The 14,312-nt window shown below is 46.3% G+C and overlaps 1 protein-coding gene across 1 annotated transcript in view; it reads right to left on the bottom strand.

Annotated features, from left to right (window-relative positions):
• Positions 1-2,070: 2,070 nt before the first annotated feature.
• Positions 2,071-14,312, bottom strand: part of ADAD2 (adenosine deaminase domain containing 2) — a 32,216-nt gene continuing 19,974 nt past the window's right edge. The window contains exons 14-21 of the mRNA XM_081202282.1: positions 13,855-13,899; positions 11,746-11,871; positions 9,642-9,792; positions 8,547-8,711; positions 6,924-7,138; positions 5,422-5,656; positions 4,289-4,421; positions 2,071-3,359 (exon numbers count right to left, since the gene is read on the bottom strand). Of these exons, the coding sequence (XP_081058408.1) occupies positions 3,249-3,359; positions 4,289-4,421; positions 5,422-5,656; positions 6,924-7,138; positions 8,547-8,711; positions 9,642-9,792; positions 11,746-11,871; positions 13,855-13,899 (1,181 nt within the window). The 3' untranslated portion in view covers positions 2,071-3,248. The remainder of the gene's footprint in view (positions 3,360-4,288; positions 4,422-5,421; positions 5,657-6,923; positions 7,139-8,546; positions 8,712-9,641; positions 9,793-11,745; positions 11,872-13,854; positions 13,900-14,312) is intronic.

Below are 14,312 nucleotides of genomic sequence, written 5' to 3'. Positions count from 1 at the left end.
TTCCAGTAAGTACAAAGAGCAGGTGTGAGCGCCTGTCAAACCTCAATGGGGAGGCTGTTATGGCTGCCATTGTGACTCATGGCCATTGATAAATAAATGTGAGAAAGGGAAGAGAGAGGTCGGGGCATCTAAAAGCTCACCAGGCAATAGACAGAGATGTTTCAGGTATATACCTTTTCTTAAAAACAATCCCCAGTCTTTTAAATACTCTTTAGTGTATGATGGGATTTTAACTCATGCCTGGATTTCTTTTGATGTTGCCTTTTATCTGCTACGCTGTTTTACAATTTGCATTTTAAACCTTGCTATTGTTCACAGCTCCAGACATTTTTTTTATTTTTAAAAAGATATTTGACATTAAATAAATCCACTGGAATTCCCCACGCAGCTTGCTTCAGAATATAAGAACCAGCCAGTTCCTTTTGTTCCTTTTGACTATTTTGCACAAGACACAGACTTCCTCTGTTATCAAGGCCACATGCTCACCCCCCAGCATAACACAGCAAATGAGCAGAGAGCCAGGAAGACAAGAGCAGCTCTGAAGTTGGGTCAGAATCCAGCATTCTGTTCTCCCACTGGCCAGCCAGGTGGCCCAATGGAAAGCCCATAAGCAGGACACTGGTTCTGCCAAAAGCTCACTACATAACCTTAGGCAGTTACCTCCTCAGCCCACGACATCCATCCTCAAATACTTTCATTTATTGGAATACTTCTATGCCGCCTTTTGGTCAAGCAGACCAGGCAAGTTATCTAACAATACAGTGGTACCTCTGGATGCCAACGGGATCCGTTCCGGAGCCCCATTCGCATCCAGAGTAGAACGCAACCTGCGTCTCCGGGTCACGATTCGCCGCTTCTGCGCATGATGTCATTTTGAGCGTCTGCGCATGCGCAAGCGGCGAAACCCGGAAGTAACGCGTTCTGTTACTTCCAGGTCACCACAGATCACAACCTGAAAACGCTCTACCTGAAGTGACTTTAACCCGAGGTATGACTGTACAAGGAAGGGGAAAAGAAAACGCACACCAACTCCCAAACAGAACAGAACATCAAGCTCTCTCTCTCTCTCTCTCTCTCTCTCTCTCTCTCACACACACACACACACACACACACACACACACTATATTCAGCATTTCAACTACCCAAGCTCAAAGTCTTGGGTAAAGAGCATTGCCTTCACCACCCACTAGAAACCAGGCAGCAAAAAAGCCAGCTGCCCCCCTGGGAAATTCACCAGCAAAAGACGGCAGAGCCGATCTACCCATCTTGATCCAATTGCACAGGCAGATTCATCTGGGAGGAGGTGGTCCTCAAGACATGGGGATAATAGTAAACTACTTGGCAAGGTTGTTGAAAGGATTGCTGCGACATGTGTTGGAAGCATTTTGAAGACTCTAAAGCAAGGGGTGGCCTAACTTAGGTCACCAGCAAATGTCCTGTCCCTCCACCCCGACTCCACCAGTTTTGACCCTGGGGACAAAAAGAAAAATGATAATAAAGTAGAGTGTGCTGCGATGGAGAGAGCCCAACTTGCCCTGATAACCAGAGATGGAGCAATAGCCCCCCTTCTTAGCTGATCTCCACATAGATGGGGGGAGGGTTAGCAGGGGAGTTGGGGGGGGTGCTGTGGGCAAGCATGCAAGAGCCTGTGTCCAAGAGTGTGGACTGGCCACGTCCACTGCTGGCATGCAGCTCCCAGGGGACTGGCAAAGGATGAATGTAGACCTCATCCTCAGGCCAAAAAACATTAGCCACCATCTGCTCTAAAGCACCATATAAATGTGCTTGTTGTTGTTACTACTGCTGCTTATTTCTCGCTTGTAAGATCACAAACTGCTGAGCCCCTGAAGCTCCAAATCATCATCTTATTATTTGTATACCATTTTCCACAATGGTGCCCAAACCAGCGCATCAGTGTCTGAAATAAGGGCACCAGGACATCTCATTTAGATCAAGGCTTTCAGAGTTTGTACGGAAAGCCTGGCCATGCAGTTAACAAGACACACTAGGTACTATTTTAGAGTAAAGTTCACAGCTTTGCCTCGATTTGCACAAACAGCCACACAAAAATTCTAAGGTTCGCAATTCTTTACTTCAGTAGTAATATCGGCAAAGACTGTTCTGCAAAATTAGCAGCCAAAACAAGTGCATTTCCAAATAAACACAAAACGGCCAGCTCTCAAACCCCTTGTCATAAAAGACATCCAGTTAAGTACAACCTGAATGTGTGACAATTTCTCATTCATCTCCACCATGAAACAGAACCATAGTGTGAAAATTTGTGGAGAGGAGCTGACAGAAACCAAACGGTGGTTTAAGTGAAAAATTGGCCTAGGATGTTCAACTGGATCCTGCCATTAACTGTTAAAGTTTCAATTGCAAATAGCAAAATAAATAAATAAAAATCCCCAAAGCTAAGCCTTCAAATCCACAGTAATGAAATCTGAAGACGTTTGCTTACGTGTTCTCTGAGATTAGTGTGTGCATATTTAAAGATCAAGGAAATGTGCAGTCTTTATAGAGGCACACAGAAGTTTGTCACACAGCCTCCTTCTCACATGGTTGTGCAACTCGTGCGTATTTCACATGTTACCCTGACCTTCCTGCAACACACTGAATTAAACAGAAACTGAATTAAAATGTAACAATAAACTATGGTTTAATAGCCCATTGTATATTATTCCAGGAATAAACTACAGAGGGAGGCTGCACACTGCCCGCTCTCTTCCTCCAGCAGGGTTGAGAGATCAGAAGCTTTCACTTCCTTTTTTGATTAACCATACGTGCAAATCCTAAACCGAGGTTAATCTTAACTATGGTCTGTGCTGAAACAAGCCTGTTTCGTTACCCATCCCAGAGGAGAGGCAGGGGAGTGGGAGAGCTCAGGGCTTTCTGTGCCTCATTCCCAAAGCAATCACCATAGTTTGTGGCTGTGTTTGGACACAGCCCCAAAGCAGGTACAAAGAAAAAGTAGAACTCTAAGTAAATGTCAAGTCAGAAATTTCAGCCTCAGTTACACACCCGACTTTCCTATTCCATCATAGGAAAGGACCGCTGTGAAAACGGCATCACGGCAAAACGATGTATTTAAACATTTATAGCCCCATTCACCCCAAAAGTACAGCAACATTTAGAGCTCTCCATTTGCTAGGTGAAGATTTACCAGCCTTGCGCACACCCACCCATGCATCCACCTTAAGGCTAAAATGTCTCCAGTATACAGGCAGTAGCTTAGCCGGCAGGGCAGTCTAACTGGAGAAGATGTCCACCAACTGCTTTTGGGGCCACTTGCCAAAGTCTTGAGAACTCAGCTGGGCATACACCTGGCGCTTGGCTGTCTGATAGACCTCAGCTTTGACCTAGTTGAGGGAAAGAAAGGAGGAGTCTAGAAGGGATGTTCGGGAGAAAGATTTGAGAGCCCACCAACACCCACCTTGAAATTCTCCTTATTTACTTATTTTCTTTATCATCTTTTTTCTCGTTATTAAATTTATATACTGCCCTTCATCCGAAGATCCCTGGGCAATTCATTCACAACATAAAATAGAAAATGAGAATACAAAATACTTAATGAAACAAATACAACCTTCCTGAGGGGAAGGCATTCCATGAACAGGGAGCCACTGCATAAAAGGCCCCCTCTTGTGTTGCCACCCTCTGGTCTTCTCACTGAGACACATGGAGAAGGGCCTCAGGTGGCTGGGCTCACCCAGTCAGATGGGTGGCATATAAATATATTATTATTATTATTATTATTATTATTATTATTATTATTATTATTATTATTATTATTACAGAGCCTGGGTCAGTTCATATGAGGAGAGGCGGTGCTTGAGGTACTGTAATGAAGTCTTGAGCTGTTTAGGGCTTCATAAGTCAAAACCATCACTTTGAATTGGGCCCAGAAAGTAATTGACAGACACTGCAGTCGGGCCAGGATTGGCCTTATATGCTCAAACTGTCTTGCCTCTGTGAGCAACATGCATCAGCTGAAGTTTCAGAGGCAGCCCTATGTATAACATGTTGCAGCAATCTAACCTAGTTATCTGAGCACAGACAACAAAAGTTAGACTATCCCTGTCTAGACAGGTGCACGGCTGGGCCACCAGCCGAAGCTGATGAAAAGGACTTTGCACCTGAGACTCAAGCAACTTCAATGGACCCAGAAGTACCCTCAAGCTACGTACCTGCTTCTTCAGAGGATGTGTAACCCCATCAAGAACAGACCACCTCAATGAAAGGAAAACAAGGGAACCCAAACCCATCACACACAACTGAAAAGACTCACCTTGGCTTCATAATATGTGGGCAGCAGCATCAAGTCTTCTCTCTTCATCTCCTGAGCCACCTTCCTGAAGGATTTCAGCATGGCAGCCTTGCAGAGCCGACTTGGGCGGTACTGGTCAAATGGATTTGCCATGCTGGCGGAGGCAAGAGCGATCCATCAACGAGGGGCTTTACATGAATCAACAGCAACACCTCAGAACGAAGCAGGACCTCAACAAAAGCCAGTGTGTCCCAGCACACAATTCAACCACAGTACCAAGAAAGGACAGGAGTGAGAATGGCCAGGTTCTGACTCAAGAATCCAAATTTGAGAAAATGTGTGGAATTAACAGAATCTGAATTCAGCAATTACCACTATGCCTTCCTTTCTAACATGACCCGTGCAAACACACACACTCTTCCTACATGCGATGTGGTTATGTGCAGGAGTAAGTCCTCATTTTAAGAAAAAACAAACTATAGTGTTCCATTGACATGCAGCCATTTTTAGCCTATCAGTAGTGACAAAGTAGCCTTTAGTATTGGATTTGAATTTCTTTATGGTTTTGTTGCCAACGTTTAGAGCTTAGAGGTAGGGAAGACTGCACTGGACTCCCAACAGCTGGAGGACCTTTTCTTTCTCAGCCCCCTGCCTCCCAAAACACAGGCCTGAAGCAAAACTTGGCATCAAACAGTAGCTAACCCTCAGCTGTTTCCCATTTCAACCACCTGTAAAGCAGTAAATTCCCAGATACCCAAACACATAGAGACATTGTCGGTCTTTACTTTTGACTGGCTGCCCCTGCTCCTGAACAACCCAAATGACTTATTAGCACAAGGGGTGCCTGCATAAAGAGCATCATTTACAGAAACAGAGAAGCCACCGAATTCTGCTTGTCAAGTTTGGATCCTTTTATTAGTAGTAAAACCACAACTGATTCCTAACACACACACACACATAGAATCACAGAATCATAGAATCCTAGAGTTGGAAGAGACCACAAGGGCCACCGAGTCCAACCCCCTGCCAAGCAGGAAACACCATCAGAGCACTCCTGACATATGGTTGTCAAGCCTCTGCTTGACACACACACACACACACTCTCATAGGCCTACCCCATTCCCACACCCAAGCCCCCAGTGCCCCAAACTCACTCCTGTACTGCCTTCCCAACAGCTGCGTTCACTAGTTCCAGCATCTCGTCTCCCCCACACCAGTTGAAGCTCAAGGAGCGAAACTCTGCTGGCGTGTCAAGGGAAGCGGCACAGGGACCCTTGAAAAGGTATATCTGTCTGTGGTTAAATGGCTTTGGCAAGCTATCCGAGGCTGCCAGGTTCAATCGCTCATTGATGACCTTATGGAGGGTGTCGTGGTCTTGGTAAGGATCAGCTGAAATGTGAAATTAGGAGAGAGAGCAAGTTACTTGCGAGGAGAAGGTAGCGAATTCCAAGGCTGATGTAGTCTAAGGGAGCTTAGTGCACAGCCAGCCCCACATCTGCACCCCACTAGAGGACTCTGGGGGCTGCCAACCCTGCCCAGGACAACTGAGGACTGATGTGATTTAAGCTGCAGTCATAGAGAGGGGCAAGGCAATAAATAGCTCAGCTGCCATTTAAGGAGCCCCGACCTGCCCCTGCACTTCCTGTGCCATGGGGTATTACTATGACTATTTCATTTATTAAATCTGAATGCCACCCTTCATCTATAGATCTCAGAGCAGTTTACAACACAGAGTTACAATATAAAAGCAAAAAATACAGAATTAAAATAACGAAAACAAACCAATAATCCGCCCCTCCTACAACACATTTAAAAGAGCATCCAATGTCAATCAGCCGAAGGCCTGGCTGAAGAGGAACATTTTCAACTGACATCTAAAAGGGTGTAATGAAGGCACCAGATGAATCTCCTTGGGGAGAGGATTCCACAAATGGGAGCCACTGCAGAAAAGGCCCTGTTCTTGTGTTGCCACCCTCTTGACCTCTTGTGGAGGAGAGAAGGGCCTCAGAGGATGATCTCCAAGTCCAGGTTGGTTCATGTGGAGAGAGGTGGTACCCCTGAAGGGAGTGTCCCCCCCATTTTTTTATTTTTGAAAGCCCCAGAGAGTTGGTTTTGGGGGCATCACCTGCAAGAGGGACCCCTCAGAGGCTCCTTAGGACCCTGTGTATTAGCATGCTGATAAAGCTCAAAATAGGGATGCAGGTGGCACTGTGGTCTAAACCACTAGGGCTTGCCGATCAGAAGGTCGGCGGTTCGAATCCCTGCGACGGGGTGAGCTCCCTGCCAACCTAGCAGTTCGAAAGCACGTCAAAGTGCAAGTAGATAAATAGGTACCACTCTGGCGGGAAGGTAAACGGTGTTTCCGTGCGCTGCTCTGGTTCACCAGAAGGGGCTTAGTCATGCTGGCCACATGATCCGGAAGCTGTACGCCAGCTCCCTTGGCCAGTAAAGCGAGATGAGCACCGTAACCCCAGAGTCGTCCGCGACTGGACCTAACGGTCAGGGGATTTTTGTTCATTTAGTGCCCCAAGGCAAGGAAAGCCCAGTGTCCTGGGATGTACAAGCGTGGAATGGAAACATTTCTGCAGTTTGGATGCTGCCAATACAGTTCATGGGCTCTTTATGTGAGTTCTGTAGTAACAAAAACATACGTCACCTAGGACAATGCTGGTGATGTACACCGGGTGGATGATGTGGCTGAGAAGGGCCCCCTGCACTCCCAAGGCACTCCAGCGGGTCAGCTTGTCGCTGCTGGAGACACAGTAGACGTGGGCAGACAGCGCGCTGGGGCGGCAGTAGGAGATGGGCCTGAGGACCCCTTTAACGCTGATGTGGAGCCCAATGGATGGATTCGGCTGTGGAGACACAATCCTGCAGGCCACAGGAGGGGAAGGGGAAATTCAATCAACTCAGAGAGGGAAGTATGGGGAGGATTCAGGTACAGGAATTGGGACTGGAAGATCCCATGGGGTGGTCTGAAGAAACAGAATGATGCCAATGTGCTGACAGAGACCGCCAGGGTGTTGGGATTCAAGCCATTATCAGGAGAAACTGGCCACTCTCCAGGCACCTGGCTTGATCTCCGGTTGACCTCCCTGTCTGCATTCTCCGGCAGGATCCAGGCAAGGTCGCGATCAGCGATCTTCCTCAACGTGAGAAGAACACACCACTCTTTCCTGCCCCCCCCCCATGGGCAGGGGAAAGAGATAGACAATTTACATGCCTTTATTTCTGTCTTTTGCAGCGTTACAGAAAACACGTCTGCTCTCTTCAAACTCCAACAGCAGAGAGACAAACTCCTCCTGTACTTCCTGTACAGCTCATATTACACTCTGAGCTAATTCCGGTGCTTCGCACTGTAAATAGACTGTCCCTCTGTTTCCCACAAAACAGTCCCAACATTCCCATTTATGTTTTGCTTTCAAGCTCGCTGCCGCATTGCTTCTATATCGTAACACAGGGAACCCTGCATGTTACCTGGAAAGCTATGATGGAAATAAGGCAGAATATAATAAATTAAAAGTATTATTCTTTTGTTGTTGATGCCAAAAGCAGCCTCTTGGATTGGAGGAAATGCAAAGATAGACAAAACTTCGCCTGATGCAAGCTTGGCTGCTGAGCAGCTATTTTGTCAATTGTCAAAAAACCATAGAAAGGGAAGATAAATAGCTTTTACAGGTTTTGGGGGCTTGCTTCAAAAACCTGTCCGACCAAACACAAGAGTGGGCCAGAAGTAAATAGTGTGCACCTTACAAATTGTGAATGCCTCTCTCAAAGCGCTTGCAGTTCTCCTACAATCCATCCTCTTCCTGTAGCCTGAGTGGGGATCAAAACCCTTCTCCCGGGTTTCTTAGCTTTCTCCCAAACAGCCCTTTGGGTCAGGAGGCCAGAGGGCAAGGAGGCCAACTGCTAAGTGGAGCCATAATGAACAACAGGCAGAACCAGCTCCTTCTAGTTCCATCCCCCTCCCTTCCACCTCCTGCAAGGGCAATGCTAAGACAAAAGGAGAAAGCTAAAAGGAAGTGCCAGTCCCCAGAACGGTTACAAGTAAGAAGGCAGGTGTGGCGGGGGCTGGTGAGGGCAGGTGGAGGTTGGCAGGATAGTGCCTCATTTGCCCTAAGGGACCAGCCGCCACTTGCCACCGAGATCCCCACCACAAAGACAAAACAGCCCATCTGACCTTCATGATCTCTCTCTCCTCTTGCCTGCTACCTCTCACTTCCACACACCGAGACCTTTCTGCTCTGTATCCTGCTCTGAGCCACAGGCAAACACTCACCGGGTGCTCTCTGAAGCTCCTTTGGGCCTCCGACTCAGGTAGAGATGCAGAAAGTAATTTGGTTTCAGAGTCAGGTGCACCCCGTCCTCTGCCAGGCGGAAGATGCACTTCTCAAGGGCGGCGGGGTCTTGGCAGCAGAACATCAGGAGCTGCTTGTATAAGTACCTGGGAATACCAAATATTGTAGCTTGTAAAGGCTGTTGTGTCTTTGGGCCTTCAATCAGACTGCAGGGCAATCTCCTGCCACCCACCTCCAGATACTCCCTTCTCTTCTGTTTCTTCTTCTTCTTCCCACCCCCTTCCATGTATATCAATATAAGAGATTGTAGTTTGCCTACTTTACCCTCTGTAATCATTGTTTCACATATCAGTTGATTGTTACAGGAGTTTGTTTTGATTAATAAAAAACTAAAGCCATAAAATTCCAGATTTTGAAAGAGAGCTATGTTTCAGTTTGCACACTGGATAGTGAACTGTGAATTCGGCAGCTTCTCGTTAAAGTGCAAACAAAAATTGATTTTCTCCCCAATCCATGTAACTGAGACATGTATCTTTGAAACACGACACCAACCAAAGTAACTGGGCAACGCCTGAAGAAACCCCATTGCTCCTCAGTTTTGTTGCCAAACTCCTCTGCTCCTCTGTTTGAAGAACTCCCTTTCTCAGTGTGGGGGCTATAGCTGGCTACCAACTCCAGTCATGGGCTTTCTAGTGATAAGAGGGTTCGTCTCTAGAACATGCAAGGCAGCATTAGAGAATACCTCTGAGCAGATACCAAGTGAGTTTCCCTGATCATTAGGTTATCCCAACCAGTCCCCAACATCTAGGATTAGAAATAAGAACCTCTTGTGATTTCCAGGCAAAATTGTTGCTGTTGTTTAGTCGTGTCCGACTCTTCATGACCCCATGGACCAGAGCACGCCAGGCACTTCTGTCTTCCACTGCCTCCCGCAGTTTGGTCAGAAGGCAAAACTGATTCACTTGTAAAATCTCATCCTGCCTTCAACCTGCTGCTTCCCTCCTAAATTGCTCTTCTTTAACCTGGCCAATAAAACCAGCACTGCACATCAGCGCTGGGAAGAAGGGGTGCCTTACCTCAGAAGCGCTCTGCGGGCAACCACTAGCCCATGCATATCATGGATTCTCCTGCCTTTGAACTCCATCCAGCCCTCGTAGCATACATCTCCCGTTCCCAGGGCAACCAGCTCGTAGGTCTCCTTGTAGGAGCTCGGGCTGTTGGCAACCTCTGAAGGGACAGGAAAGGAAGTGTCAAAATGTTAATTGCGACTTCAAAGGCTGGCTCAAAACAGGGAGGGAATTTCCAGGGAGGCAGCAGCCCCTTGCCTAGCAAACATTTGGGCCAAATTAAACCTTATGCTGACTGCTCTGCTGAGTGGGGAACAGGCCAAAACTGCTGCAACCTATTGCTTGGAGCTGGTATAGGACCCCAACTAGATGGAGTTTCCATCCCTCCCACCTTTAGAACTACTTTGCATTTCCTTCCTCTGAAGAATGTAAGAAGAACTCTGATGGATCAGAGCAAGGATCCATCCAGACCAGTGGCTCCCAAAGTGCGCTGTACCGGTGGGATTACCCAGGAGGGCACTAAGAGGCAAGGGGCAAAAGGGGCATTGAAAGCACAAATGATTATCAGTCTTTGTTGTTGTTTTTTAATATGCTTTACTGGTTGAAAACTTTGTAACAGAAATGTACAAGAGATCTTATAGGCAAAACGAGAAATAAAAAATAAACCATTATTCATACTTGCTTTGTGTATAGTATACATTTGTGATTCAATTTTACAAGGCTTATCTTCTCCTTGCGTTCCCAAATTAAATTCCTTAAATACGTGCTTAGACTTTACTTTCTCCATGTTATTTCACTTACTATCAATTTTATTTTATAAAATTATCCTAATTGCACATCGAAGATTATCAGTCTTTGAAAAGCTGGTATCAAGCTCATCTATTTTGTTAACTAATTAAACTAAATAGTTTTAACTTGATTTTGAATAAATATGCAATTAATTGTTACTGTTTTGAAATTTATTGTGTTATTATATTCCCCAGTGGGTCTTGCAAACTGCTATTCTGAATAATGTTTTTAATATGGTACGGTTAAATCCAGTCAAAGGACGGTTAAATCCAGTCAAAGGCGACTATGGAGTGCAGTGCTCATCTCGCTTTTCAGGTCAAGCTGTCTGTTTGTCCACAGACAGCCTTCCAGGTCATGTGGCCAGCAGGACTAAACCGTTTCTGGTGCAACGGGACACTGTCACAAGTCCCAGAGCGCATGGAAACGCCGTTTACCTCCCTGCTGCAGCAGTACCTATTTATCTACTTGCACTGGCATGCTTTTGAACTGCTAGGTTGGCAGGAGCAGGGACTGAGCATCGGGAGCTCACCCCATTGTGGGGATTTGAACCGCCAACCTTCTGATCAGCAAACCCAAGAGGCTCAGTGGTTTAGACCACAGCGCTACCCGTGTCCCTAAGGTAAAGGACCCCTGGACAGTTAAGTCCAGTCAAAGGCGACTATGGGGTTGTGGCGCTCATCTCGCTTTCAGGCCGAGGGAGCCGGCGTTTGTCCGCATACAGCTTTCTGTGTCATGTGGCCAGCAGAACTAAGCTCTGATGATGATGATGATGATGATGATGATGATGATGATGATAATAATAATAATAATAATAATAATAATAATAATAATAATTTATTTATGCCCCGCCCATCTGGCTGAGTTTCCCCAGCCATTCTGGGCAGCTACCAATCGAGCCCGGCTTCAGCTGGGGAAGGTTGGATATAAATAAAATTTTATTTTTTTTATTTTTATTAAACTGCTTCTGGCGCAACAGAACACCGTGGCAGAAGCCAGAGCACACAGAAACACCGTTTACCTTCCTGTCGCAGCGGGAAGAGGCACTGGAGATACATTATGAAACCAGAGGAACAGTGGACCAAAAAAGTTTGGGAATTCCTGCTCCAGACCAGCATCTCATTTCCCATAGTGGCCAACCGGTTGTCTCCAGAAAGCAATCCAGCAAGCCATGAAGTTGTTGCTCCTCAGCAGCTGACACTCAGCGGTATTCTGCCGTTCATCCTTGAGAGTCAGTACAGCCATCATGCCTAAAGTCCAGGTAGGATTCCACCCCCGCAAAAAAAACCAGCAACACCCCAAAGACGACAGGGCGCCAGTGGCTCACCTCTCTCCAGTATGAATGCTGCCACACTGCTCATGCAGCCTTGGTACCGCACGTCTTCTCCGATAAGCATTTCACAAATATCACTGGTAATAGCGGCACAGCGTTGTGTGTGGGAAACTTCGATTTCTGGTGGAGAGAAAGGGGGCAGGTTGTTTTCCTTGGAGTAACTGTTTGGACACCTCTGCTTATTCTGCAAACGTGACGAGATCTAATGTCATGTGGGGATCAGCCCCAGTACCATTTTTCAAATGCAAGAGACCTCATGGAAAGAGAGTGGACACTTGCTGGACAGGGCTGGAGACAGACGGCAGTTTTAAGCATGGGCAGGCAAACTAAGGCCCGGGGGCCAGATCCGGCCCAATTGCCTTCTAAATCCGTCCTGTGGACGGTCCGGGAATCAGTGTCTTTTTACATGAGTAGAATGTGTGTTTTTATTTAAAATGCATCTCTGGGTTATTTGCGGGGCATAGGAATTCATTCTTTTTTATCTTTTCAAAATATAGTCTGGCCCCCCACAAGGTCTGAGGGACAGTTGACCTGAAAAAGTTTGCTGACCCCTGGTTTTAAGGGTTGAATGTGGGAAGAAAGAAGCATTTGCTTTCGTGTCACCACTGTTTCTGCTCTAAAAGGTTTTGAAAGTCTTCAAAACACTACAAAAACCTACAGTAATAGTGGGATGGACGCATACATGCCACAGGAAGCAATGCCACTCTCATGATCACCTTCACTTGTAATGCTATTGTGAAGATGATGGGTCTAGAGTATCTTTGGGGGTTTTTTAAATTAATGCAGAGATACTGCAGAGAACCTCTTTATATTTACTCCTATGCAAGCCTTAGTCAGGTAAACAACACTCTTGCACAAGGTATCAGTACAAAAGATTTGTAAAAAAAATACAGCAAATGGAAATAAGTATTGCCCCCCGCCACGAGCCTCCATTTTGCCCACTGGGTCACAAGATATCTAAGGCAGGAAACATTTCCTCTTGCGCAGTTCCTGGTTTGTTTGTTTTTCAAGGGGCATGCACACAAGTCCACAACAGGAAGTGGGAGGTGGGAAAAGAGCGATTGAGGGAAGGGACCAAAAAAACCCCCAAACCTCCAGAAAAGGGCTTTTGCCTGGCTGGAATGTTTCCTTTGAATAGCAGTAATATCTCTTGCTAGCCTAAGATGGAGAGGCAGGCATGTCCTGTACAGTGGTACCTTGGTTCTCAAACTTAATCCATTCCGCAAGTCCATTCCAAAACCAAAGCATTCCAAAACCAAGGCACACTTTCCCATAGAAAGTAGTGCAAAATGGATCAATCCATTCCAGACTTTTAAAAACAACCCCTAAAACAGCAATTTAACATGAATTTTACTATCTAACGAGACCATTGATCCATAAAATGAAAGCAATAAACAATGTACTGCAGTCACACAATCAATCAATCAGTAGCTGAACCGGGTTCCGCACAGTCACAAAAACACAAAATGAATAGCAAAAACAGACAGACCTCAGCGTAACACTCAAAATGGAAGTGTGGCACTCAAATCTGCAGGGTAAGACTCAAAGCGGAGCACGTTTGGTTTCCGAAAAAAGTCCGCAAACCAGAACACTTACTTCCGGGTTTGCAGTGTTTGGGTTCCAAGTTGTTTGAGTACCAAGGCGTTTGAGAACCAAGGTACCACTGTCTGTGTAGAAACCTCTAGTTTTTGGGTGGCTGGGATGTAACCTGCTACACAAAGCAAGAGTCACATCTACGGACCCACCTCCTTTTGCCTCTGGCCCTGGCCAACACCAGGATGAGGCCCCCAAAAGGTTGGAATGCAAGCCTCAGGCTGAAAAAAGTTCCCCTTCCCTTGGCAGTGTTTGCCAGGGGCTCTCAAAGATCTCTGGAAGGGGTCTTTCCCAGCCCTATAGTTGCCCTTGTGCAGAACCCTGTACCAAGTGTAGGTAAGGCAAAAGGCCACAGGCAGTTTGTCACTTGCATCTTAAAAAGCAGGAAGACTATTAAAAGGAATAAATGCATTCAACATTTGCTATGAACAACACATGAAAGTTATGGATATAGGACAAGGAATTAATAAGTTAAAGGAAAGCCATGTTCTTGAAGAATGTTATTCTTACCAGGAGGCCGAGGTTTTACAGAAGAAACTGAGAGAACAGGCAAGCCTACAAGACACAAAAGGCAACTGAGGTGAAGAGATGTACTGAGAGACAGCCACCTTGTATTAAATCTGCCTGGTACAATTTGCGGTACAGTACATTGTGCCATTCCCATGATAACCTCCTTTCTACGTTTGTGTGTGAAGCCACCCACACGCTTTAGGATTGGAAAGGAAATGTTCAGCCTCTACCAGTTTGGAGAGACAGAACTCAACTTCAGAAATGCCTCTCAGTGCGTTGGGACATACAAGGCGACAAGAGCAGCTCTGAACATGTGCAGAGCACCTTTCCCTGGTAGTCGCAGAACCACAGAGAACGCACCATGCTACACACCTTCAGAAAACCAGAGCTCATTCCTAGCCCTTATGAGAATGGGTGGGGAGGGTGCCTCTCCAAGCTGTTTAGACCACTTCACTATT

The sequence above is a fragment of the Podarcis bocagei genome, assembly GCF_964188305.1.
Source record: "Podarcis bocagei genome assembly, chromosome: 7".
NCBI lineage: Eukaryota > Metazoa > Chordata > Lepidosauria > Squamata > Lacertidae > Podarcis > Podarcis bocagei.
This window is presented reverse-complemented; position numbering and strand designations above follow the sequence as displayed.